Here is a 26,787-nt window from a genome sequence, read left to right on the forward strand (position 1 = left end):
ATCTTCATTGCATTTCTTAATATTTCTACTTCCTTGAATTACAATAGGAAAATGGAGAATTACAGTGCTCTCTATAGGAGAGAATTCATTGTGCCATAGAAGAGCACTGCAACGTGTACCTTTACTGTGTGCTCAATGTCTCTCAGATGGACTAGTGTAAGCATTCAGCACATCACTGATAGTGAATGAGTTCTATTACTTTTCCTTGCTGGCCTCCCTTATGAGGAGTAAAGAAGCAATTGCATGATTTAAATAAATGACAGCTACTTCTTGTGGGACAGACAGGCAGACACGCTAGCTAGATCTATGGAAAATAAATATTTTGGGAGTAATCTGACAACACAGTACTGTTTTAGGGAGCAACAAATTGGCATGTGAAGAAATGAAAGTTGACATCTTCCCCAAGAAAGGGAGGCAGGGACTCTCCTTTCCTCTGAGGAGTTTCTCTGCTTCTGAAAAGCGCCATCCTTCTTCTCTGACGCAGCAACAGATTACTTTAGGTTATGGAAATGTCATTTTTCATGATAAAAAGACAGTAACTGTCTCTCTGGCACAAGAGAGTACAAATAGACTTTGAAATGCATACTGGAACAGTTACATGTCCATATGTAAATCTTATATCTTCATTTACAAAATTAGACTGACAGTGTTTAACTCTCTTTTCTGATAAGGACACTGGGCTATCTCACAGCGCCTTAACTTGCTAGCACCCCAGCAAGCATCATGTAGACAAATGGATTTCAAGGAAAAGCTCAGCTTAACAAAGCAGCATTAGTCACTCAGTGGATGATAATACCTCAGCACCCTCAGAGATACTTCCATTGTACGAAGCTAGGGGTCTCTACTGTGGTTTACGAATTGATTATAAGAATTAATGACACCTAAGCGTCTGTGACCACCATCTGAAATTACGAAACAAAGATCTGAAAGAACTAAAAATCATCACACACTCCATCTGTTTTCAGCTCCCAAGTTTTGATTGTTTGCTGTGCCAACACAAGGACACAGACCAGGGCGCAACTCAAAGCACTGCATACAGAGTACTCCATCAAGGAATAGAGCTGGAAAGAGCATTACATGGGACAGGCATTAATCATTCCACTTAATGTATTACTGGAAAATAGTCAGACTACCTCTGTACTGTAACACAGCTGGACAAGCCCAGCTTCCTCTTCTCCAATTTCCACCTTGTATGGATGCAGACTTTCAAGCATGAGAGCAGAGAAGTGTCCCTAAAGATTGTGCTGCCCCCTGATGCAGAATGGAGCATGCAGCATAGACAGACCTATTTTTATTACTATCACATGGCATCTCTGCAAAAGCCACAAGGATAAGGGCAGACAAATCTGCTTGACACATACGCAGGCCCCAAGGTGAGTCCGTACACTTGAAAATCCTTATCCTGTCCATTATAAACAAATGCTTAATATGCTACGTCCTGGTCCCAAACTCATAATCCAACAAGTAGGACAGATTTTCCCTGAACCACAATGGTCAAAAACATGGTGTAAGATCCTTAAGAGGACAGAATAATCTTATTTCTCTTGAAATAAGATGAGCTGCAGCCCCAACAGTTGCACCAAGCCATGCAGCTGATTCTTTGTCTACCTTAAAATAATTACTCCAACAAAATCTCCTTGCTTTCATAAAGTAAGTTACTGTTCGTGTTTCTCTGGAAGCCAGTGTTTAAGACCCAAGCCACCCAGGCAGTATCTGGTAGGGTCCAAGCACAGAGAACAGACACACTGAAAAGCCATGACAGGCCTCCCTGGAATAAGACAGACCGAAACACTCAGTGCCAAGCCCAGCACAGGCTGGGCACATCAAGGAGAACAGTAGGAACTGGGACAGCACAAGGAGAGTAAGCAGGAGACTGCAGTGGAATGAGAATTTGGGACAGCTCTCATGATCAGCAAGGCCACCAACCAGCACCCAGAGTGAGCACAGGGGGTGCCAGGAAAAGGCACAGTCGTTCCTTCAACTCTGCCTTAGCTACCTATCTGTTGTTTTTTTTTTTAAACAAGGAATGATGTTGTACACCTGCAAGTACCAGATATTTTCCAGAGAGCTTATACATTCAGCTGCCATTTCACAGCCACATAGAAGAAAAGAGAGAGGCTTGGCATCCCCCATTGAGTACAACAGCTATGCAGAATTAGCCACTTTGGCACAAAGCATAAAGTTGAGAGCAACCACTGCCCTTCCCTTTCCCTGTGAATTTGCTGCATTCCTAGGGGATTGGGCCACTGGCAGAAAGGAACCACCGCCTGGGACAGAAGACAACTCTTCCATTATGCTCTCCTGTAAAGCAACAGCCTGGAGGGACCGTAAATGAAAGCAACAGCAGGGGACAGCAGTAAAATCAAACTCCTTACGAAGGCATCAGCTCAAACTGAAAACTCTCTGCTTCTGTACTGTACAGCATTTTTTACTTTTACAGTACCAAATCACCACCATAATGCTGTTGAGAGGATTTGGTCATTCCTGGTTCCACTGTGGAGCCATATTGCTCAATAGTAGTTCCAAGGTAGGGGCTTTTTCCAGGAGATCCTCAAAGAAAAGGAGAGTCCTATCTGGTAGATGGTAAAAATCCAAATTATTGGCAACTTGAAGAAGAAATTTGTCAAAAACTAAGAACTGAAATAATATGAACTGAAATGTTAAGAAACAGTGCTAAGAAAATTAAGCTACCATCAAAGTTTGTTCCTGGTTTTCCCTCCACAAAAAGAGCTGGAACAGTCAATACTGGAGACTGTGTCATCCACCTACGCCCAGGGAAGTAAAGGGGCATCCTACCACATTACTGACCATAGCAGAACACCCCATAAAAGCTACAAGGAATCCAGCTCATGCGAGACCTGGCAGCAGCCTAGTAACTAGCTGATCTCTAAACCTAGCCTTTGCACAACAGGTGCATCAGGAAATACTATCATGACCAGGTGGATGAGTTCCTGATGTACTGTAAGGCCTCTGTGAGGACTACCATGAGGGCTAAACAGTTCTGCGGCTGCTTAAATTCCAGGGATAATGCTGTTGTTTCTTTTCCTCCTCCCCTCCCCCCTTGACAAGTCTAAATATTTGGCCTCTCCATCAAACACAAGGGTCAACACCTCTTTTTAGTTCAAGAGCAAAAATACACAGGGTCAATCTGAAAGCAAAAATAAAAGCAAGATCCCCATGAAGAGTATACATATCTATCCCTCACTCCCCTGCTAAAATTTCAAGCTAAAAGTGTTATACACACAGACACATACATATTAGAATTTCTGTATGTTTATTCAGAACAGCCTCGGGTTAATTAAATGACAATGCAGGATGCCAAAGAAAATCATATCCTTCAAAACACAGACAGCTATCTCCACTCCTGTGGAACAGGTTATTTTGAGACGATGAGTGATTAAATTCAATTAAAGCAACAGCTTTGAAACACCGACTTCAGGGCAGGGTTCCCCTCTCCCCAAGACCCTTAACCTACTAGCTGGACGTTTCCTTCCTTCCAAAACCTTTGTGGGGTGCAAAGAGAGAAGCAGGAGAAAGAACGTTAACAGCCTCTTTTTACAGTAGCCACTTGTCAGAGGAGGTGGGGAAAAACAAACCACATGGAAAACAATTGCCAATTTGCGGTCTTGACCATTTAAAAATGAGTCCCAAAATAGTCTGCTAAATTGTTTCACCCGGAGCAAAATTACCCGTGGATACATATGTATGCACACATAAACAGCATCTCTTGACGCAGTGCTGATGGTGACTGCAGTCAAGGAAGAAACGTTATTACACTGCACATTGTGAAAAGACCACAATACAGTAATTATTCTGAAAGGTTTTCACAAAGCACAATTATTAAGCTAACATCATCCCATTATTGTTTGTTGCTATGGAGATAATATAATCAATATATTTTCTGGATTGATTTTTTTAATACTACTAGCACGTTTCACGATACAGCAAGATTTAATGCATTAACTGATTTTAGTTTATGATTGGTAAAGTCTTGAGGCAATAGATTGCAATCCATCTCACGCCTATTATTCTATCAAGACATTAATGCCAAAATCCCTGCTTCAAAAGCAAGTTTTCCCTGTTGAAAATGAGAAAAAGGATACTAATTTCTCAGAAGAGAGGCAATATTTTAAACGTGAATTTAAACACTTCTTCACATTTTTCCAAAGCCAAACAAAAACAACCAGTCTGACTATAGAGGCAGTAGAAAAGCAAGCTGTGTTCGAACCCTGAACTTCAGATGCTTTTAATTCCCGGGGATTTTTTGAGCCATTATTCTCCTCCTTGTAATATGAACTGCAGCAACAAAAGGCTCTGGGAAAGCAGCAGCAATTGAAGTGCTGAGCAAGAGTCCATTGGATGCAAATGCATTTTACAGCATTGCCACAGCCTCCTTCTGTGCAGCCACGAAGGAGTCAAGCAGTAGCTGTTCCCATGTCCAATGAAGACATCAGATACTTCACTGCTGATCTCAAGGTGGTGAAGCAAAACTGTTGTAGTCAGAGCCCTCCATTTCTTCACCCATAAAACCCTAGGAATCTTTTTTCTAGGTCTGCCACTCACTTCCAGAGATGACTGTATTTCAGCAGCATGATCTGTGCTCAGGTCAGAATTTACAAGTGCAGCATACTACATCTTAGGTGACTAAATAAAAGGAGTTATGGCAACACATGGAAGTAACAACATCCAGTGATTCTGAGAATCACAGTTACACTTCCAGTTTCTACAGTGGGAGCTTACCTGCTCTGGGTTAGGCACCAGTATGTATGACCACTGGCCACAGTGTATACAACAAACTGCATAAAACGTGAGATTATTCATTACAGAAATTCCACATTCTCTCTTCTCTAAAGGCATCAGATTAGGTGGTCTTGCCTTTCTACTTGACACAGACTGGGGTGCAGTAACTTAACTTCTGGACTGACTGGAGGGAATCCATCAGAAATGATTATTCACAGATTAAATTTGTTGCCTGTGCAACACATCTGGCCCTTCTGGCCCAGGGGATAAGTAAAAAAGAGTTAGGAATTCACATTCACATCCCACCCCCTATAAGATCACTCTGCTGTCACTAACCCAAACAGAGCCAGGAAACGTTTATAAGCCACCCTTGTCCTCCGTGGTCCACACAACCAGGTCCTTTTCTCCCATCGTGTTTCTGATGGATTCCACTTTTATTAAAACGGCTCTGAACCGTTGCCTTGTTTTGCTTTGCTTGTGAGCGCAGCTTTTGTTTTACCTTAGTAAACCATCTTCATCTCAGCCCATGAGTTCTCACACCTGTACCTTTCCAACTCTCCCCCAGTCCCACCTCGGAGGTGTGGGCGAGTGGCTGCGTGGTGCTGAGCTGCCTGTTGGGGTCAAACCACAGCGCGTGGGTATGTGTCACAGTGGACAAGATAGGCACACACATATGTGCCTTTCCACCTCGCTTACTTTTATGCTACTTTATAAAGGATTCTTCTGCCAGAAAGAGGTTAGAAAAGTAGGTACGATACTCTGATTCAAACAGGGCACTGTCACATGTGCAGCCTTAAAAAGGACACCATCTGCTAGCTTATCGGCACAGTAAAGCATTGCTTGATACGCATCACTGTTTCCAATATAAAGAAAAACTTCATTTGTTTCAAACCACTGACTACACGCTGTCCACCACAATGCATCATCATGCAACTACCCAGAAATTCTGCAAAAAGAAAAACTAATTTCGTTCTGGTCAGTCAGGGGATATCAATTTTGGTAACAAGAATGACACAATTACACTCCCGAGCAACTAGTCTCAATAGCAGATAGACAGCACCTCCAGTAAACTGGCTGCAGGCCTCATTTTAACACTCCTTCAGATCGAGTAGATCCCACAAGTGAGACTCCCTTCATCTCAGTGTTGCGGGAGTAAGATGCTACCTAGAAAAGTAAAGCAATCAGAGTCCCACAGAAAAGACTGATGCTAATCTCACTTTGCTTATATAGCGATTACAGGATGTATCTATCTTCTTGTAAACAAAGATGATATTTATTTTATTTTTTATGAACCGAGTCACAAAGGTATCCGTGAAAAAACCTCAACATAACTCCACAATGCAAAGAACAAATTCTGCTTTTGGAGGATGCTGAGCTCACAAACAGCTGAAAGTCACACAGCATCGTGAAGCACTGCACAGAGGCATCCATTGCAGGGAAATCCTGCCTCTGGGCAGCAGAACTTCTCCTGAAGCTCAGCTCTGCCAGTCCAGCTGTCCTTGGCCAGTAGGTTGACCCACTGGCTGCTGTTGGAAGACACTGGGACCCACAGACTCATCTTTCGTACCTCTCTTCACATATATAACTCTGCTTTAGCAGAAACAGAGGGAAGACAAAGACCACACACATCTTCAGCCCTTCCACAGGTCACACCAGAATGCAAAAGGCCCTCATGGACCTCCTTCCCCGCTCCCATCACAGCTAAATACAACCTAACCCGCAGCCCTTTGCCCCCTGACTATGCAAAAAGGTCGATCCAAGCTGGGAGGCTGGAAGCAAAGCCGGCAAAACCACGTCGCAGTCTCGGAGCTCCCTTTGCAGGCTCCGTAACAGTGCTGTGCTCGGGGAGATGGGAGCTGTTCAAATGTTTTGACAGAACATGCCGATTCCTCGGGAATGTTTTTATTCTAGTCAATGTGCCAATTCTGCACAGATTTCCAGTGGAAAGCAGGCAGACAGTCTGGGTCTGGGTCTCCTGAAATAAAACAATTTCACCCAGAAAGAAGAATGCTGCATTTCCAGACTATATTTAACTTGATTTGTAATTGTTTTAGTCAGTTACTTTGATCATTTTCAATTTTACCTAGAAGCTGCATTTCCTGGCAGGATCGAAAGACAGGACAAAAGGCACCTAAACACTGCAGAAAATTAAACTCCAGCAGAGTAGCTCAGAGGACTTTCGAGATCTAAGTTTAAGGAAACAGAGCACAGAGATAAACAACACAGAAACCCTCCCAAAACCCACTAACTTTACACTAAATAAACGATGCCCTAATTAGAGCCACTTAGTCTGGTTCTACAAGAACCCAAACACCTTCATGTTTGTATTTGCAGTTGTCTTTCAAAGGTTTTCTTTTTCCCTTTCGCCTTAGGGAGTTATTTATAGGGCTATTATAATTTGAGGTCTGGTCTTCTCGTGGCAAGTCTTCCATCCAGGAAATGAAATAGCATTAGAAAATGAAATCTCACATTTATGAGGTCTCTCAGATGGCTCCCAGGGGCATCGGAGGGGGGGAAAGGTAGTGAAAAATATAAACACAAATATAACTACAAGATACTTGTGTGATCCCTAATTCTATCTGTCATAAACTATAAGAAACTCTTTATTAAAATAGAGACCCCTAGTATAAGGTCACCAACCACAGCTTTTTTTCCCTTCAAAAAACTCTCAATTCTTTTCTTGCATGTGATGAAGAGCCTTTTCCACCATGGTTTGACTGCAAGATGTTCCTGTCCAAGACTGTCCTCATATGTGGTGCACAAAGAAAGATAATTCAAATGCCACCCTTCCCTGGCTGCCTTGCCACATGGCTTTCACAGGATATCTTATGTTCTGGTGTATTAACTGATCAAAACAGTTTTCATCCCTTTGCCAGATGTAACCCTTGCAAAGTGAGGGTATATACATACATATATATATATGTATGTATGTATATATATATCACTGATTTCTTGTACATATCTCTATGTACTTATTTCCTAGAATACTCTGTAGAGCCATGAGGTGTTTTTATCTTATCCAGGTTTCCAGGTTTTATCATGTGCTGTTTTGACATACAGACATAGATGCAAATAAACCCCCCAAAAATGGAGACTAAGGGTTCCACATCCCCTTTTTATCTGTTTCAGCCCAACACCTGCTCTTGCCATGCATCTTTTTCACTTTCCATGACTGGAACATAATTGTGGTGTTTGAAGTCCCAGGCAGCTTCCCAGAGAATACTTAAACACCTTAAATCACAATTACATGTGATTTCCTATGGTTCTTGTAGTCCAGCATTTACTAATGCTAGCTGAATTGCCTCTAGCATCATACTACCTATGAAAAGTTAACGGCTTTGCATAATGCCATAAGTGAAAAAGGTCATTAGTTACCTTGCACAAAATCTATGGAAGGTGACAAAAAATAGTGAAGACTAAATTGCACTTATTTTAATGCTTTGGTTCGCTCTTCCCTCAAGTTTATTATGAAAATATATATTTGGGATCTTTCAGAACACATACACAGGTTTCCATTTCTTTTTGTCTTGCTTGTAATTCTCATTCACGACTCCATTTCACCACCACAAGAATGTTTAGTGAGAAGCTTACTTTTTTTTCCTACCTGAATATTTAGAAGTGCCCCAGTACAACTTTCCAAAAGACTTTTTGCCTAAAAGTCACAGAATATTTAAGAATTTCAAAACACAATGATAATAGCAAAGGAATAAAATGGAATGCTAAAATTACAGGGACAGCCCAAGAGCGTATCAGTCAATCTGCTGCACAGTGAAAACAGAAAGAAAAGCCAACAGCTATTTGAAATACCTAGTTTTAAACATAGAGGTTTGTTTTGACTGTAGAAAATCCTTTTCTCTCTCAAACCTGATTTGAGTCTAACTCTGGTTAATTCTGGTTTCACATTACTGTCTATGCTTAGGTATGCATCGAGGCCTCAGAGAATGTGGAGAATTAGATTGCATTTGATCTTTATATCCCTCAGACAATTTGGTCCTTTCTTACACTTCCACATCCACCTTGGCAACTTCCATGGTTATGCATTTTGATCCAGACATTCGTCCAAAACAAACAAACAAATAAATAAAAGCAACAAAAACCAAACCAAGAAACAACAATCGCCTATTTCTCCCAACAGCAACAGCTACTTTATACCAGTAGCACATATGCTGCTACTTAAGCCCTCATGGGTCTGTCCCAGAACCCAAATCTACAGTGCTCTCCCTACACTGCATCCATTTGACCATTTAAGCCAAGATTGAGAGCTAATTTCCCATTCACTTCCTCCTTGGGAAAGTTACATTTCATCATTACTTTCTTGAGGAAGGCAGGAAGGGTAAGGAACCCAATCGGTCATACATTCTACATTCAGATAAAGCCACAAGGAGAAAACGTCACCCGAAGTTCACTGTAGGCAGCTAGAAGGCAGTACACAATTAATACTGGGGATTTAGAAGCATGTGTTTGAAAAGACAACTCTGCAAAGCCTTGTATTGCTCACTCCAATACAAAACCAATCCCAGCGAGATACACTAGATCAGACTTACAGCAGCTGTACCTTCCTACTTCAAGGAAAGAATGGGGGAAGTGTTTGTTTACTACCCTTTCAGGATGACTTGATGTACAGAAGGACAGCTTCTTATCTGAAGAGACTTGTCATGCTGTAAACATTTCTAGTGGAGCTTGGGTTAGCAGCACTTGTAAGAAAACACTAATGAAAATAAATTGTTATATATTTACCCATATGCTGAGGAGCATATGGCTAATGCATTTAGACACTGCTCATGAAGTTAAGACTCAGCTAAATTTGTTGGCTCATGGATAATGACTCTTCTCAACAACCAATCTGAGCTGGCTATAATTTTAGCATTATAGCTGATACCTGGCCACTACTATAAAAAGTACTGATGCTGCTGACATAGAACTTCTTTTTCTGAATATAGATTTCTATGCATCAGAATAAGAAGTTGAGCAGCATATGATGCCACTAAACTCCAGATTTACAGGTAACAAAACAGAGACTGCTCTAATCCACTGCACTACTGAGTCTACTGCTTTCTGTTTTAATTTCAAGGAGTAATAGATTTGGCATTTACTTCAATCCTACTTCCTCCAAGCCAGCGTTGCACTGATGTGAATATAGCCAAAACTCAACAGAAGACAACGAGGCCTAAGAAATGTTTCCACTTTAAGACCATGTGCAGAAGCCCATGAAGTTCACTACAACAGCTTGTATCAGTTGTACTGTACATATCAGTACTGAGCTGCTCTTCAAGGTGAAGAGCACGACTTGCACAACCACAGGAATTTTGGAGTTCAAGGCAAATTCCAGTTAAACTGAGTCTATCTGTATGCTGCTATCACTGAAATTCCACATTATCTTAATTCTCTTCACTGTTGTGTAGCACAACTGTTTTATGTCCATTGTTGCTATACTGCATGCCAGAGCTAGCTTTAATTCAGTAGTATGCATTGCTTAAAGAGCAGGCTATTGATAATACTCAGGACTTTTCTGTGATTAACATGCAAATACAGTCTCTAAGATGCATAATATATGGCAAACTTCCCCTACATCACTCCCAGCAGCCACATGCCATTTAAGTGATACAGACCTCTACTCAAATGGATATTGGGTAGCCCTTTCTCTGCTGCCACAAAAACTGAAAAAAAATAAAAAAAAAAATCAAGGAGCAATGGATTTCCATCAAGAATGGAATGAAATCATGATAATCTTGTAAATTAACCTTATTCAGGTATCTTCAGTTATAGACCAGAGCTCAGGCCTGCCACTGACTCAATTCTATTTGCTCTTCATCTATTGTCAGATCATTTCAATTTCTTCCAGCCTTCAAACTGTCCACTCTTTTAAAGACAGCAGTAACAACAGTCTCCCAAAATCTACCAGAGAATGTCCCCAGATAAGTCACTTAGGCACTGAACGAAGTGTTTCACCATAAACAGATTTCAAAGCAAGACATATGTACCAAAATATCATCCATGCCAGTCATTTTCACTCAGAGGGTGGTGACGCACTGGAACAGGTTGCCCAAGGAGGCTGTGGATGCCCCATCCCTGGAGGAATTCAAGGCCAGGCTGGATGTGGCTCTGGGCAGCCTGGTCTGGTGGTTGGTGACCTGCACATAGCAGGGGGGTTGAAACTCAATGATCGTTGTGGTCCTTTTCAACCCAGGCCATTCTATGATTCTATGATTCTGCAGGAGGGTAAAAAGAAGCACAAGGTGAAACAGAAGAAGGAGCCTTGCTTATCCAGAAAATAAGAAATTTTCCCAAACAGACTTGCCCAAAAACACTCTGGGGGTCAGGGGAAAGCTAGGAACATGACTGAAAAAGAAAAATCTCTCTCATTTTGCTGTGATGCCACTGAAAAAATCCCTCTTCCACATAGTTGCTAAAGCCCTTTGCATATAGGTAGCAATTGCCACAGCTGTTCCCTCCTTACTTCAAGCGAGCATGAGTATGCCAATAGGAACTGCCAAAGCATGGCTAAGAGAATATCAAAGACGTGATGTTGCTCATCAATGAAATCTTCACCTGCTTTGAAAGACAACTACTCCACTGTTTCTATTGGAAACATTCACCCAGCTGCCTGCAGCACTGCAAACAGAACAGCAGTAGGGCAGGCAGAAGGTACACAGCAATAAACTGTTCCTTGGACTACAAAAGGCAAAGTTCAGACCTTTCTTTCAAAGGAAAAAATATTTCAAGAAAGCAAAAGCATCTTTCATGACCACTACTCTTGGGTCACCATTACCTACCAGCAAAGCAGCAGTGATTCACCTTTTTTCCATCACATAAGACCAGCCAGTTGCTTTGTGCCTCATAATACTGTCTCCAGCTTCCATAGAGGTTATTTATGGAGAATCTGTTGACGTCATATCAGGGATACTTCATGAACACAGCTATCAGATACATCAAGTGCAGGAACATCAAGGATATCACGCCTGTACGTAAGGCTGCCTAAGGAGCATGCAGTGCTCTCCCAGAGGCTCTCCCTGCTGAGGCCCCACAAGACAGTAAGTAGCTGATATGAGCCCTAGCCCAGCCTTGTCCAAAGCCATTCTGAGAAACCAGTCTCTGCTCTTGCTGAAGGGTGCCAATGGCATTTAGTCAGTTAATTGCCATGTCTCAGCCTCCTGCATTAGGTTCCAACCGCCAGGTACTATTCTGACTTTGTCAGGTAATCCAACAAGGCTAATATCTGATCAGAGCAGGTGACAGATTATCAGCTGAAACTAGGAAAATAGACGTATTTGAAGTGGAGAGAGACTGTACAAACAGCTTACAAACACTTGAATATATACGCACAAAGACACATCTAATCCCAAGCTTTATGTCATGTTGCAGACTGTAAAGTGGCCAGGTTCAGATCTGTACCACATGGTGCATTTCTTTTGACATGAACACATGAACAGGCCTCCCAGTCAAGAGGAGTTTCCCCAGGAAATGAAGACAACCCAAAGCACCCATGAGGTATAGATGATCAAAACCCACAGTGCACGTGCACAGTCAGAGGAGATATACCAGGCTGGTCACCAATGCCATGGTCACCCTTTCTGGTTCCATGCAGATAGCCACCAAGTGGCAAAGCACACGCTCCCTTATCCTGCTTATCTGTGCAAAGCAGCACAAAGCCATATGTAAGCTTTCACTGCCAGTGTAAGCCACATTATTATTGTAATTAAATCCAGATTCATTGTCTCAGAGCTCCTCTTCCTCCTTCTTCTCTTCCTCCCCTTCCCCCCCTTCGCCCCCCACCATTTGCCTTTCTCTAACCTTGCTTGGGTTTTCATGCTGTGTCATTAAATTCCAGAAGAGTAAATGCTGCAGCCTCTCTCCAAGCATTGAGACACTGATTTCTAGGCTAAAAATTAGGCACAAGGCTCATTTCATTCCTGCAAGGAGTCAGCCTTTTATTTTCCTTTACTTCCCAGTCAAAGGGATGCCTGAGGGAAAAAGGTGATGTTTGCTCTCTATTTCCTTGCTACATTCCCCCCTTGGCCACTCCTACCCGCCAGCCATAAAACAACATGGCCCAAGCAGATCCCAAACTGAAGGCACAACAAAGCACCGCACAGCCCCCACTCCCATTCAGCAGAAGTGGGCAGCGTCAGGGTAGCCCAGGATCCACAAGTAGGCCAGACAGAAATAAACAGAGTAAACAAAGAGTATCCTGTCCAAGCAGAGAGGGGCTAAAGAGAGCGATGGCCTTCATTAAAATGCAAGGCAGGGATACAAGCAGCCAGTCCAAAGCATTGCTGGAGATTGCTAGGAGCAGTAGGAGGAGAGCAACACGTGTTCATGCCAACACGGACCCAATGCATATCACCCAGCCACATACAGGGTGCAGCCATGTATCTGCCTAACAAGTACCCAAACAAGGCAGCCAAGGTGCACCCCAAAAAAGCAGAGCAGCAAGCTCCTGGCTGCAGCAGGGCACTGCTCTGAGGTTGGGCAGAGTACAGTTGCAGTACCAGGCCCTAAGCTGCTCAAATGTCAGCGCCAGTGACATTTAACAACAGCATAGCTGTCTTCTAAGAGATGAGAAATGGGGAGAAAGGCACAGCAGAGCCATAGCAACAGGTCCAGTGTTCACCGTGTATCTTCAGGAGGAAGGGTAACACAGCATGTGTGTGCTCCATTTTCAGTGCATTTGTTGTGTAGTAAAATATTTACCCTGTAAATTAACAGGACAGCTCTGCTTAGCATTTCTGCAACCTGCCCTTCTCACTTATGCACTTGTGTGGGCTTCAAAGCCCATGCTGTGCATACCTTTGTGTCTCCTGTTTTATGAAGAAGGTAAAAAAAAAAAAAAAAAAAAAACAGTTTTCCAGATCAGTAAGAAAAATGCAGTACATGGAGAGATAGGGGAACAGTCAGGAGCTCCTGGCAAAACACTGATCTGTCTGCTGCAAATCTGCTCAGTTATTGGGAAAATTGAACACGCTGCTTTTTTTTGAGCAGCCTAATCATATTTACTATTACATCAGACCTACCCACCACAAATTGTTCTCATGCAATGGAAAAAATTTTTAATCTAATACCTTAGACTCAGATGATTTCCCAGCTGCAGAACTGCAATAATTTCATATCATCTTCTCATTTTTTAGATAAGCTGATTAACGGGGAAATGCTTTAGATACAGGGTGCAATTATCTCGCTCTATTGTACTTGAGAGAAAAGTGGCAACATACAGTAAAACAACATTGTTTTCCCCAGATCAGCTGTTAAAAGTCTACTTCTCTGTGACAGAGATAGGCCTTTCTTGTTGCCTTTCCCTTATCCCCTTAACTTTCAGCACTTCCTCTTCCTTTCTTAGAGACACTACGTTACAGCAACTCTTATTTCAGGCATTTCTCGGGCAATATATTTTCTTAAAGAAAAAAAATAAGTCTTTCACAAAAAAAAATCTCCTAGAAAAGACATTTTCTCATTTAAAATACATTTCAAAGTTTATTAAAAACCTCAATCCAGCTCCACTGGTCAAATCCTGTTTGTAGCATTCATTCATTTTCAGGCACGCGTACAGAATAATAATGATAGCAAAGAACCATAAGTCCTGATGTTCTGTTAACATGTACAGTCAAGAAAAAAAAAATGAGAACACTCACTAGCATGTGTAAAACTGATTCACACCCATGTAAGCAAGGGAAAAAGAAAGACAGTTCTTGAGTTTATGCCATTACAAGACAAAAAAAGTGCTTCCTCCTACAATTTTGCCAAGAGCTTTTGGTATTTTTTTCTGAAATCCCCAGGTCTGAGATTTATTTGGTTACATTAGGGGGACTCACCTTGCTCCTCAATTTTTCCCTTAAAATTCTAAGGATCATTCTAGGAGGAAAGTTTGAAGTGTCAAGACGAGCACGCTCTTTGGACCAAAAGGCTGCATTTGTTGAAGTGTCTTGATTTCTAAGTTTCATTCACATACAGAGGTTTTCAACATGTGCTGATTTGTAGACCAAATTCAATTAGAAATGCACAGGTTTCACATATGCAGATTCCTGTACGGCACATGAGAATTCATTACTCCTTACCACCATTCATGAATGCCTCTGATACAAGTGGATCACGAGCTGAAAGTTTCCTTTAGTAGGACTGTGGCTTGCATTCTTCCATGCACAAAGTTTGTGATATAGCACAGCAAGAGAAGGAGCTGGCCTTTTTAGAGGAGCCCTTTAAAAAGCCAGTTTGGTGAAAGGACATGGTTGTGTGAACAAGCAAGTGAAAAAACTTCTTAACGTTACAGCAAACTTACTGCTCTTGCACCACCGTCCCAATGGCATCTAAGTCTCTAAAACCTGCCCCAGCCCTGAAGAAGGTGGGATGCAGCAGTTATCCCACCAAAGGAAAGCAGAAGCTGTCCTCTACCACCTACAGTGAGGAGACACATCTTACGAAAACGCTCTGGTGGAGAACAGCCAGCAGAATAATGGCAGCCTTCTTACCGGCACGTTGCTGTGAGTACTACTGCTAAACAAGTAGCCACAGGTGCAGATCCAGAAGACACGACAAAACATGAGAGAGGGAGGATTACAAAGAGGCTAGATTCATCCCTGCCTATTTCTACTGGCTATAAAACTATAGATAGCATAGATGGTGAAACACCGTAGTGCTGGACGCACAGCCTGGTGGGACTGAAGTTCTTGCATCATCACTCAACTGCTCAAAAACTGTCTGGCACTCTTATTCCTTAGTACTTCAAGATATGATTTCACGGCTACCTTTAATTATTGTTTTTACTTGTAACTTAGTAAAATCATGCCTCTGTTAGCCTGTTTTTAGCAATTTTAATGCACGCAACACTGGTAATGAAATCTGCCTAACAGATATAAATAGTAGCAGAAACTTTCTGCTCGTGCACTGGTAACAGTGTAAGCCTATCTACAACATAACAAAATAACTTAGGCAGCTTTTCCTACAGCAAGTGTTAGCAGGTGACTAATACTAACAGGATTTTGCCACCAAAGAATGAGTCACTTCATCCCATCCAGCTGATTTTAAACCAGAACAATGAGGGTGAACTGGTCTATATTCTATACAATTGGCATCCTCTGTATCTTAGAGTCATCCTATCAATTCCATTCAAATGAATGAAGAGGAAGTAAGTCCACTTTTCACGCTATTTTCTAAATGAAATCAGATGTACATGTAAAACTGGTATTTAAGTGGGTTTTACCTAATAATGAGTCAGATATTGACAGAACAATCACCATGAAAACCAAGGTAAGAGGCACTACGTTCTCATTAATAATTCAAATCTCAGCATGGATATTGATGACTATGCACTTAAAACAGGATATTGGGCTGCAGCTGGAGTTAGCCCAGATTTCCTGAAAAGTTGTTGGAACGAAACAGGCACGTCTGGGAGGCTTTACTGTAAAAGTCTGCAACACGATGGAAAGCACAGCAGTGACAGCAGAGTGACAAAGTCCTAGGCTAGTCCTAGGCTGGAGCAAATGAGGATTTGCTCACATACAACAGCTGCGGGCACAGAAGTAAAGAAAAGAAGCTGCTTATCTTCAGCGAGCCTCAGGTACACAGGGGTCTCTAGCAAGACATCCTTGCCTCCACTGCCAACCCCTAAATGAGGTCTGGGAAGGAGTAGATCCTGGCTCCAGCCCTTCTGGTCACTCAGGTGCATTGCATGTACCTGAACTCCCCTGGCTTGGCCCTGCCTTCCCACCATGTGCTCAGTCACTATTTCAAGCCCTGACTTAGCATTTCCACTAGAGTCCAACCAGATAAATGGCAGCTCCTCATTACTGATAGCATGTGGCCAATCAGAAGCATTACAGAAGCCAAACAAGGAACAGAATAGATCAGCATGAACAGACTACCAGAAGGTGAAGGGAGAGAAGCGTAAGTGAATTAAATCTGATGGCAGAATCTACAGTACTTCCCCTCCCAGTCCAGGAAGGCAACATCCAGAGCACAGAGAAATAGCATCCAGTGATCTCTGACTCCAGTTACTGCTTAGGAGCAAGAAACATTACAAGCTTTAAAATAAATGTGTACCATCAGCAAAAACCCAAACAAATAGAAAAGTCGTGTGAGCCAAAACCACTCAGAACAAACCAGTTGGGGCTAGTTAATATAATCTGCTCTATTCACATAACTAAGTTTGTTTCACTGAGTGCATGAACTTTCTTGGAAAAGCTCAAGTAATTAACTGCAGGAGCTTATGCATTTTCTTTCCCCTCAAGTTTATTTAACCCTGAAATTAGTGCTGTTTGCATACAACTGTTCCTACAGATTTGCTCAAAAAGCTGTGTTTTCCTTGTTCTTTCCAGAGGGAAATGCTTACAGAGACGATAGCATTGAACATAGGGTCCCCTTCAATTCCTCCTACCTCCTAGTCACTCTTCCCATCATTTTGGGTAGATACAAATGAAACTATTTCTTACCTCACGGAAAAAGAGCAGGTTTCCAATGAAGGGAAGAGGTGGGGGATGTCTGATTCCCACTTTGCTTAGTTTGGAGAAGGCTGAGGTGGAGTACCTGGAAAAAATAAGGCAGTAAGTTAATTTTTAACCTTGTCACGATAAGGCTACCCACCCTAATTTGTACAGGTGGCTTCCCTGAGTTCAGAGAGGGAGAAGATACTTTCAGTGTTGGCCAAAGAGAACCATCAGATTGGTGACATTGCTCCTTGAGACACAGGAACAAGCAGTTCTGAGAGGGCAGAAGAATGAAGGGACTTAAAACTCAGGCCTGCAAACTGGGCAGTTTGAACAGAGAGCTACTCCTCTTCCCCTAGAAGGTGTTTTAGAATCACAGAACGCCTTGGGTTGGAAGGGACGTCACAGTGCACTTAAGGTGATCTTTAAGTGAATCATTAAAGCGATGTGAGGTTACGGCAAGACTGAAATGGCAACCCGGGTTTTGGCTACTGAGGTACAGCTGAGAAAGAAGCAAAATAGATCTTCACATGATTGTTTTCTTCTTCTTCCATCACCACTACCTATACAGGAACAGAACAGGAATTCAAACTAGTCACAGTTGTGAGTGAGCCAAGACACTGTCAGTGTTTCCAAGTCAAGCCTAGCATTTGGGCCAGATATGCTGATTAAGTGATTTTCCAGCTGCCAGTCAGCAAATTAAACAAAGATTAAAAGAAAAAAAAAAAAAAAACCACCACCAACAACAACAAAAAAAACACAGGGAAACAAAACAGACTGAAAAGCTTCATGCATCCCTTGTTTCAGATGGAATTGTGGCATGTCAACAGAGGCAATACTGGGTAGGGGAGGAAGCAACCCCAAAGCCTTTTCCCCCTTCTTTCTTAATACACACAATGAGTTTAAGTCAGCGGATTCCAGGTAGTGAAACCTGTAAGTGCAGGAGCTGACAGCAGCAATTTTGATTAGCCAAAGACACATTAATACTGATTGTTATCATGCTGAACGCTATCACCAGGAGGACCCGCGTAAAAGATCATTAAGATTAATAAAGACAGTATCTTGATTAGCACCCCAGCTCAGAGCAATAACAATTTTAAAGCACTCTCCCAGCTGTCTCCACTCAGTCCATGATGTTTCCACATCCAGTGCAGTTTTGTATCTGCAAACCACACTTCTTTGAGAGGAAGGTGAAGTATGAGAGCAGAGTCTCTCCTACCAGGGCAGTTCTGAACTACCAAGTGGTCCTTTAGCTTTGAACCACAAAGATGGTGGAACTGGGGATCAAATTAAATTCAGCCCAAAATAAAAACCATGAACTACATATAGCGTGGGGGTCGTGGTATCAGCTGCTTTAGGCTACTGACTTCTACAATTCATCTGAATTATACAACAGAGACATGGTTAGGAGCAGTGCCCTCGGATCCCAGTGAGCTGACTCCTCTACGAAGCCCAGCTGACAGTCTTGTTGACTCTGAAGACTGTGCTAACCCGCTGCTACAACTTGGACATCTCTGCTTTCATATCCCATAAGCTACATATGCCTCATCTGAAATGCCCCACATAATGCAGGCAACATTCTGCTTTAATCAAATGGGTAAATAATACACAGGCAGGGATGATGGGGGAAGAGGAAGGAGTTCGTGTCAGAAAAGGGTTCTCCAGCAGGTGGGAAAAAAAATGCAGCTACAAAAAGAAACATAGGAAATTAAGAGCGTTAAATCTCATTTGACCAACAAAACAGAAAGGGACTTAAGCAACCAGTCGGTAGCTTTTTGTATTTCAATTTCTTGAGAAGATTTCCTGCAGCACAATACCTATTTTCTTAATGGATTTTCTTTTGTGGAAGATACTTCATAGAAACTGCAATCGGAACACACAGATATGATTATTTTTAAATAGCAATCATGTTCTTTCACCGAGGCAGCAGAAACTTTCTCAGACGTAAACCTTCTGAATAGAAGGGATGTGTCTTCAGTCTGTGCCAAAACACTACTTCAGTATTACAGGGTATTTTGAGGAAAAAAGGCACAGAAGTCAACATTTATTATAGTTTTTATATATATTATTGACTTTCCGGCTACTTAACTGCTTTTAAAAAGTTTTTTTATTGTTTTATTTTAAATTGAAATAGCTGACATGCTTGAGAAAAAAACCCAACACATTCTAACATCAAAATGACAAGCAGCCTACACGATGCATTTTCTTCCCCAAAGAGAGGATTTTTTTGCTGCTGTTTGAAATCTGCCTAAAGTGCCTCTGTGTCACAGCAAAGCCCTCATCTTCTGTATGTAAACAGCAGAAGAGATGAAAACCTGTCTGAATGGAAACCAGTCAGCTTTGCAGCACTTTTTGCTGGATGTTTTCAATGTAGAATATGTGACAAGTTACACAACAGAGCTGGAGCTGGAGCTAACTGCTCATTTCAATGTAGAGTGGACATTATATACCCCTGATCTTCCTGTACTGCAAACTGAAACACAAATATAACAGAATCTTACGCTGCACCAATTAATTGATGTGACCTCCAACTACTTAGAAAGGAGCAGAACTAAGGGGAGCAGTGCTCAAAGTTCAGCACCCAGGCTCACAAAACAAGAAGCACACCTGGGCTCTGAGGACTGTTTGTGCCCAGATGAGCAGCCCGTCTTTGTCAGCTTCTGAACTGTACTGGCAGCTCCATACCAAAGATTTGCTTTCCTTTTTCCTCCGAAGAGCTTTCTCTAATGCTTTTTATTCAGCTGCACTGGAAGCAGGTTTTCAAGAGGCAGGGAAATAGGGTTTACAACGAGATGGGAAACAGAAGGACAATAGTCAACCTACGCACCAAAGTACTCCAACAAAAGGGCAGGGCCAACAGAAAAAAAAAATCTCATTAATAAATACATATAGCTCTATATTGCTAAGACTTCAGCATATTTCTGGCATTATTGAAATACCTCTCGTTTTGCAGAAAAGAGTATGAAAGCAGTGAAGGACAGACTATGTTGCATGCACAGAAAGATTTAATACTACTCAGGTATCATTATAAGAGCTTCATTCCTTCCCGTCTCTGTCATATTTCAGTTCATGCCCACCAATTGAGGGGGGGTGGGAGGAGGAAAAAGAGTAGATGTGGGGGGGGAAGAGAGGGGAGTTAAGGAAAAAAAGAGAAAAAGTAAAAAAATAAATCTGTCCTGTGTACCACCAAATGAACATCAGCAATGCGTGCACCTGACAGCTTCATGGCACGAGGCTTTGCCTCTTCAGCCAGAAGAGACTGATAACTAGAAGGGGCTAATTTATGTGATTCAGCTACTCAGCGCACCCATGACACACATTTGGCCCGCAGCTTGTGGAGCTGTGAGTGAAGTGTGCAGGGAGAAGAGTGTCCAGGTTTTGTCGCTGGAAGGGGAGGTAGGCTAGAGGCTGGAGGAGTGCAAACAGGCCGGATTGCCTGACAGGTAGTCAAACCACATTCACCTCAAGAATCACAGAATCCTTAGAGTTGGAAGGGACCTCTGAAGGCCATCTAGTCCAACTTCCCTGCAATGAACGGGGACACCACAGCTAGATCAGGTTACCCAGGCCCTGATCCAGCTTTGTCTTGAAAGTCTCCAGGGACAGAGCATCCACCACAATACTAGGTAACCTGTGACAGAAGAAGATGGACATCTAAATGAAACAGTTCTGAATCTGCTCCATCACCAGCAGGAAGTCTCATTTCTTAATCTGATGCTTTGTGTGTTAATTTATCCCAGCGTATCAGTTATCAGGCACCTTCCAAAATAAACAATGCTGCTTCTATGTGAGCACACCAAGGGAAGAAGAGCAGCCAGCAGACTAGCAAACAGAAAGGACAAGTCAAGAACTACGTGTATTTCCCTAAGATGAAGAGGATTTGCAAGAAAGAAAGAAAGGAAAAAAAACTCCAAAAGATTTACACTATTTTTATTACTTGAAAACACATACTTCCACTTTTCCTGTTAAATGTCACCTGTAGTTCTGATATTTCATCTAAAACAATCCAGAAAAAGAAGAGATACTGAAAGGTAACCTAAATGGCCAATGACAGAGAATAACTTCCATACCAGGAATAGGTATCCATCCTGCAATATTGGAAAAAGAAGCAAATGACGCAGCATGACAAATACATTTAAGATGCTGCATAACTTAGGATAAATAAAGAATTATTACTCATCATTGCTATAAATAAATAACTAAAAAAAAAAAAAGCCAGAGACAACAACTAAATATTCAGGTGGCAGGATTAAAATGAAGCACTTTCCCAAACAATCAATATTCTAACTATGGAACTCTTTGCCACAGGATGCTGTCTATTCTAGACACTCAAAAAGCTACCAAAAAAATGGGATTAAATAAAATTAAAGAAAAATCAGCGAGCACTTCATTTGCAAATTTAACAAATATAAAAGAGAGAAAAGATTAAAGGAAAGGAGAGAAAAAAATATTTTTGTAAGCAGGGAACTGGTCTGTAAGCTTCTGGCAGCCTAAGAGATAATACTGTTACAAAACCTAAGAGATAAAACTTCAGACTCTTCGCTTTTCTAAAGACGATGACAGGAAGGAGTCGTCGTGCAAAGGGAGGGGTAGATAAAGGATAAGACTCCGGTGGTAGCAATATTGACTGGACAACCCAGCACATCCTCACTCTCACTCAAAGGAGAAACATACCATAATATTTACATATGTAGGGCTTCCTGCACAACTATTCATTTAAAACCCTGGCATTATATTTTGAACAAAGTGACAACACATCAAAAGAAACCAGAGGAACAGCAGTAATGAAGTGGATCAATAAACAATTCAATAACTCCTTAAAGATATTCAGATGGCCTCACAGAGCTGGGTGCTTTCTGCGTAGATTAAACATAACTGTTAAGAGAAAGTCAGCACACCAAATATATTCCCGTGGACCCGCAAAGGTGACTTGAGCTACGTGAAACAAAAACTTTCTGCCACAAGACACCATGTAAAAAATAAGGAGAAGGGATTAAAATGAACAGATAATTATTACAAGTTGTGATGAATATGCGTGTGACAGAACAAGCTATCTGCTCCAGCAGTCCAGTGTGGATCAATACTGCAAGAAAAAGTATTACACAATCTAGCATTAAGTGCAATCAATTTGTACAGCAGAAATCATTCATGAGTTGCCAAATCTGCATCAGAGTTCAACATACCATTGAAACCACCCCAAATCTCTCTCTCAATAGAAAATGCGTCATTCCTTCTACATCTAAGTAATGCACAACCTAATAATATCTGCAAGCTATAAACTAGGACACGCAGAGGGGGGGAAAAGTGATTTTTTAATCTTATTGTTGGGAGCTAGGAGATGTGTTATTTTGGAAGACTGGGTGGGAAAACAAAGTATTTTGCTGAAATAATGGAAATCGTACCTGCCAAGTAAGAGATAATCATGTATTTTTCACCTATTTGCCTCTATTAATTTGTACCCACCCTAGATCCCACTTAACGCTAGGATGTAGCTTTGCTCAAAGTAATGATAATATACAAAATAGTATGGTGGCCTCCCAAACATTACAATGACAGCTCATAAAATATATAAGCCTTCCTTGGAGCCCTGCCTAGAAAGCACAGTCTCACCAAGACACTGATATCATCCTGGGCTGGCGATAGAGTCAGAGTTTCTGCTCTTAGCTCTCCTTGGGAATTTCTGCATTATGGATACTGCATCAAGATCACTGGAGAGCTGCCATCATACAAGTCTTTACTCTCATCTCATGCTCGGCACAAGCGATATAGGAAAGCATTATTCAGTCCCAACACAAAGAGAACTGGTTTTGAAAGTGGGTATTCCAGCGTGCATCGCAGCCAATGCGGATACCACCTCTCGCTATCACCTCCAGCAACTGAACTCACAGGAAAAATAAAATAAAATTTTAAAAAGTCAGCTATCCATCCCCACAAGACACTGAAGCAGAAGACAGAAAATTGGGGAAATTAACTCTTTCTTATAACCTGTTCTACTAACCTTGGTCAAAGGCTATCAAATTGCCCTTTGCTGTTACCCAGCAGTTGCTCTACTGAAAATGAAGAATTCTGCTGAAAGGAAATATATCTGGATGCATAGAGTACTCATCTCAGAGGAAAAAAAAGACTACTGCTCCTATAAATAAATAATCCACAAGTAACGTTTCAGTATATTCTAAAGGTAAGCTTCAAAACAGTCTTTAGCCAGCTTGGGATAAAGCTGAATACTGCAATTTCACTTTCAACTGCAAAAAAATGATACTTTTATGAATCTGTGGGGCTGTAACACCGGTTCTAGAGAAAATAAGAACTTCTACATGATGCTTGCTCTTCTTAATCACTTGTCTGCACTCCCAGTGTTGGGATTTTGACATAATTGCACAAGAATAAGACAGACATTACACACACTTTTACCATCTGCCTCCATAGGGGCAGATGTTTTCCAGCTGTGAAACAAAAATGAGCATAGGATTATTATTCCTGGTGCATTAGCAAGTGCTTTAATGAAATAATGTGCAGGAAAGGCCAAATTATATGCCCAGTATCACATTTATCCTTAATCTATCTGCTAACGATCCTTTTTTAATCCACACTGTTCTGGTCTGCTGAACAGTTCTTTTAGTGTCTCTTATCATAAGAGACCTGATAGGCTCAAGGGACTACATGTAATAAGGCTGCAGGTTGTCACACTGTGTTTAAAGTTGCTTTGATTTAAAAAATAAAAATAATAATAAAAAAATAGGAGTGAATCAAAGCCAATTAAATGGGGGGGAGGGGGAAGAAAAAAAAAAAGACCATACAGAAAAGCAACACGCTTTACCCTGCTCCAGAGAAGCCCAGGGAGAGACAGATGGTCCGTACAGCAGGCCAATGACAATATTTCATCACTTCTCAGAGTGCAGCCCCTTCACACTGGGCACTGACTTTTCCAAATAAAGAGCAAATGAACAAGTCATAAATCCATAGCCTCATCTCTTCATTGTGAGCTCAACATTTTTTAAACAAGATGATGGAGGTCAACAGCAGTTGAAGTTTCATCCTTACATCTCTACTGTATCCCTGGCAAAGGAGGTGGGACCTCCATCCTATGTGGACATGAAGGAAGAGTGCCCACAACAGATCTGGGGTTTAATGCACGTGGGGGACCATAACAAATATCCACAGGAAACCTGGGTCAGAGCTGATAGCTGAGCTGAGACCTCACTAAGGCCGGTGCCTTAACCACAGAACTGGCCTTCCTTTTACTCCCTGAAACCATGGGTACCATAGCTTCTTAAGCACCAATTTCCTCTTCCCAACCTTTCTTCACACAGATATTGCGATGCTCGCATGAGAACGGAACAAACCTCCAGGCTTCCCCAAACAGTCTTCCCCACTTGTAACCTCAACACTTCTGACAGACAGCAGGAACAATTCACCTCCCTGTGACAGTGCTGGAAAAATGCACATAGATCTCATGGTAACACTGCATATGAATTGATTTTATTATTATTATTTTATTATTACTATTTTTATTTACTTATTCAAGTTAACATCAAGGGGGCACCATTCATTCAGTGCATGGAACATTGCAGATGTGCTGACCAGAAATGGATGTGATCAGAGAGCCAGAGATCATTCAAAATGTACAGAGTGCCTGAATTAATGCTCCACAGCCCAACTTCACTCTGGCATTTCCTAACTTTCATGCGCTCGACTTTACAATCTCACTCACTAATGCGCCTTTAATGCAACTTTCTCTATGCAAGTTCTCAGGTTTTTAAAGAGCTCATTAAAAATCCATCATGTTGCATCACTTGGCATCCCCAGGGGTCATCAATAGACCCTGGGCCCACAGCAGAGCCCTGTGCCAAATGAGCTAACGGCAGAGCTGACAGGAGAAGCAAGTTGTCTTTCACTCAAGGGAACTGTGAGGCAGAGGGCCTCTCCAGTACTGCCTCAGGGAGAAAGTGCAGCAAAAGGGAAGAGTTCCCCAATACTCCTCTATCCATCTCATCTACCCACCCTCCTCCATGCAACTCCTCACCCCACTTCCTCCTTTAAATCCATTCTTGTCAGACTGCTTGCACAAGTCCCCTTCTTTCTCATCACACCAACATTCCCATGACTCAAGTGTTCCCTCCTGCCCAGATGTGTTGCATGCGTGTGGTGGTCAAACCAAGAGGAAAAGGGCTGGTGGAGAGGTGCAAGGCTCCCTGCCTTGTGCCCAAACCTCACTGATGCTATCATCCAAGGGACCAGCTACTGAAAGGGTTCTTAGTTCCTGCAGTTGGAGCAAGCTGAGCTGCACACAGGCACTAGCTTCCCAGAGGGTGGGAATATGCTTAGCAAAGACAGGACCAGAAATATTAACTTCAAGTTATATGTATACAAAAGAAATTCCAATGAATGTGTGCTAACTGCAAACTTTGGAAGGATTACAGCTGACTCAGACTTGCAAGAGAAAGGCAAAAGGTCTATCCACTGACACAAACCACCTCCTACCACCAAATATTGAATACCTTTGTTAAAGCATAGGAAAACTAATATAAGAAACAAGTATCACCTCTAAATAGTATAAATAACACGCAATCCTAAACATGAAGCAAGTAAAACAACGCTGTTCTTTAGCCTTTGTCTCAGAAACCATGGAGCTCCTTTTATCTGAAATTTGTCAATAATTCTTCCTACAGTGAATACCAGCCCTGGAAAACTTCAAGCCCAGCTGGTTAAAGTTTGATAGAGCAATAGGCAATTGAAAGTCGAGTTGTATAATGGGAGCATCACGCAACCTTAATTTGTGGTGCTCTCAGACCCGCCTACTATTAAGTATGCCAGATTAGAAATAAAGAAAGTGCTGGTTCAGACCAAGAGCTCACATAAAAGTCTCAGCTCATAGCTAATTATTTTATGCAAGTTATAATCTATTATACTAGGGGGTGACAATGACAACATTGTCTGACCCTTAATTGTAGGAAAGACGCTATAATACCGTACATTACCAGACAGTCTAAAATAAAACTGAAATTAATACTGGAGCCTGCCTGCTAGCCACGACTTGTGAACCGGGAGTACTCTTGATGCCACAAGGAGAAAGGTTGCCTCTGATTTTCTGGTCTTGCTCTGACTTTCACTCCTCTGTTCCTCTCCTTTTCCTTTATTCCCAGTAACAAACAAAGACATCACAATGATTACATTACACTTCTTTCCCTCCTCTTCATTTCCCCATCGTGCAGATACAAGAGGCACAAACACCTCTGGAGGAGTGATCCCACGGCCTGGCAGGTGGTTGAAGCAGACACATTAAGTAGCATAGAAGGACCCACTGGAAGTGGGAATGCTTCAGGGAACAAATGACAATCTGCTACATCATGAAATAGTGCTGGAACTGGCAGCAAAACACCAGACTTAAGTGAGAGAAGCTATCATACACATCTAAAAAATGCAAGTCTAGAGCATAATATTTTCCTGCATAACACCACTAGAATTCAAGTGAAGGGTGTCTGGAGCTCCCCTAGTGAAAAACTGCAAACCACCATGCTCACCAAGGAACAGTATCGTTAATTTCCGAGGGAAAGAAGAGATGATCCTTCCTCCCTTGAGCCTCTGCACACAGGAAGTTTAGAAGCTGGATTCAAAGCCTTGTGGAAATATAAAT

The 26,787-nt window shown here is 41.9% G+C and overlaps 1 protein-coding gene across 6 annotated transcripts in view; it reads right to left on the reverse strand.

The window, feature by feature from the left end:
* TBXAS1 (thromboxane A synthase 1) overlaps positions 1–26,787 on the reverse strand; it is a 250,185-nt gene that overhangs the window by 168,149 nt on the left and 55,249 nt on the right. For 5 of the 6 annotated variants that reach the window (XM_040658534.1, XM_040658556.2, XM_040658528.1 and 2 more), the window contains one exon: positions 17,160–17,253. In XM_040658534.1, the coding sequence (XP_040514468.1) occupies positions 17,160–17,253 (94 nt within the window). Of the gene's footprint in view, positions 1–10,721; positions 10,833–17,159; positions 17,254–26,787 lie in introns of those variants that run through there. The other variant, XM_025155784.3, reaches the window with a different exon arrangement.

This window comes from Gallus gallus, chromosome 1, assembly GCF_016699485.2.
Source record: "Gallus gallus isolate bGalGal1 chromosome 1, bGalGal1.mat.broiler.GRCg7b, whole genome shotgun sequence".
Classification (NCBI taxonomy): domain Eukaryota; kingdom Metazoa; phylum Chordata; class Aves; order Galliformes; family Phasianidae; genus Gallus; species Gallus gallus.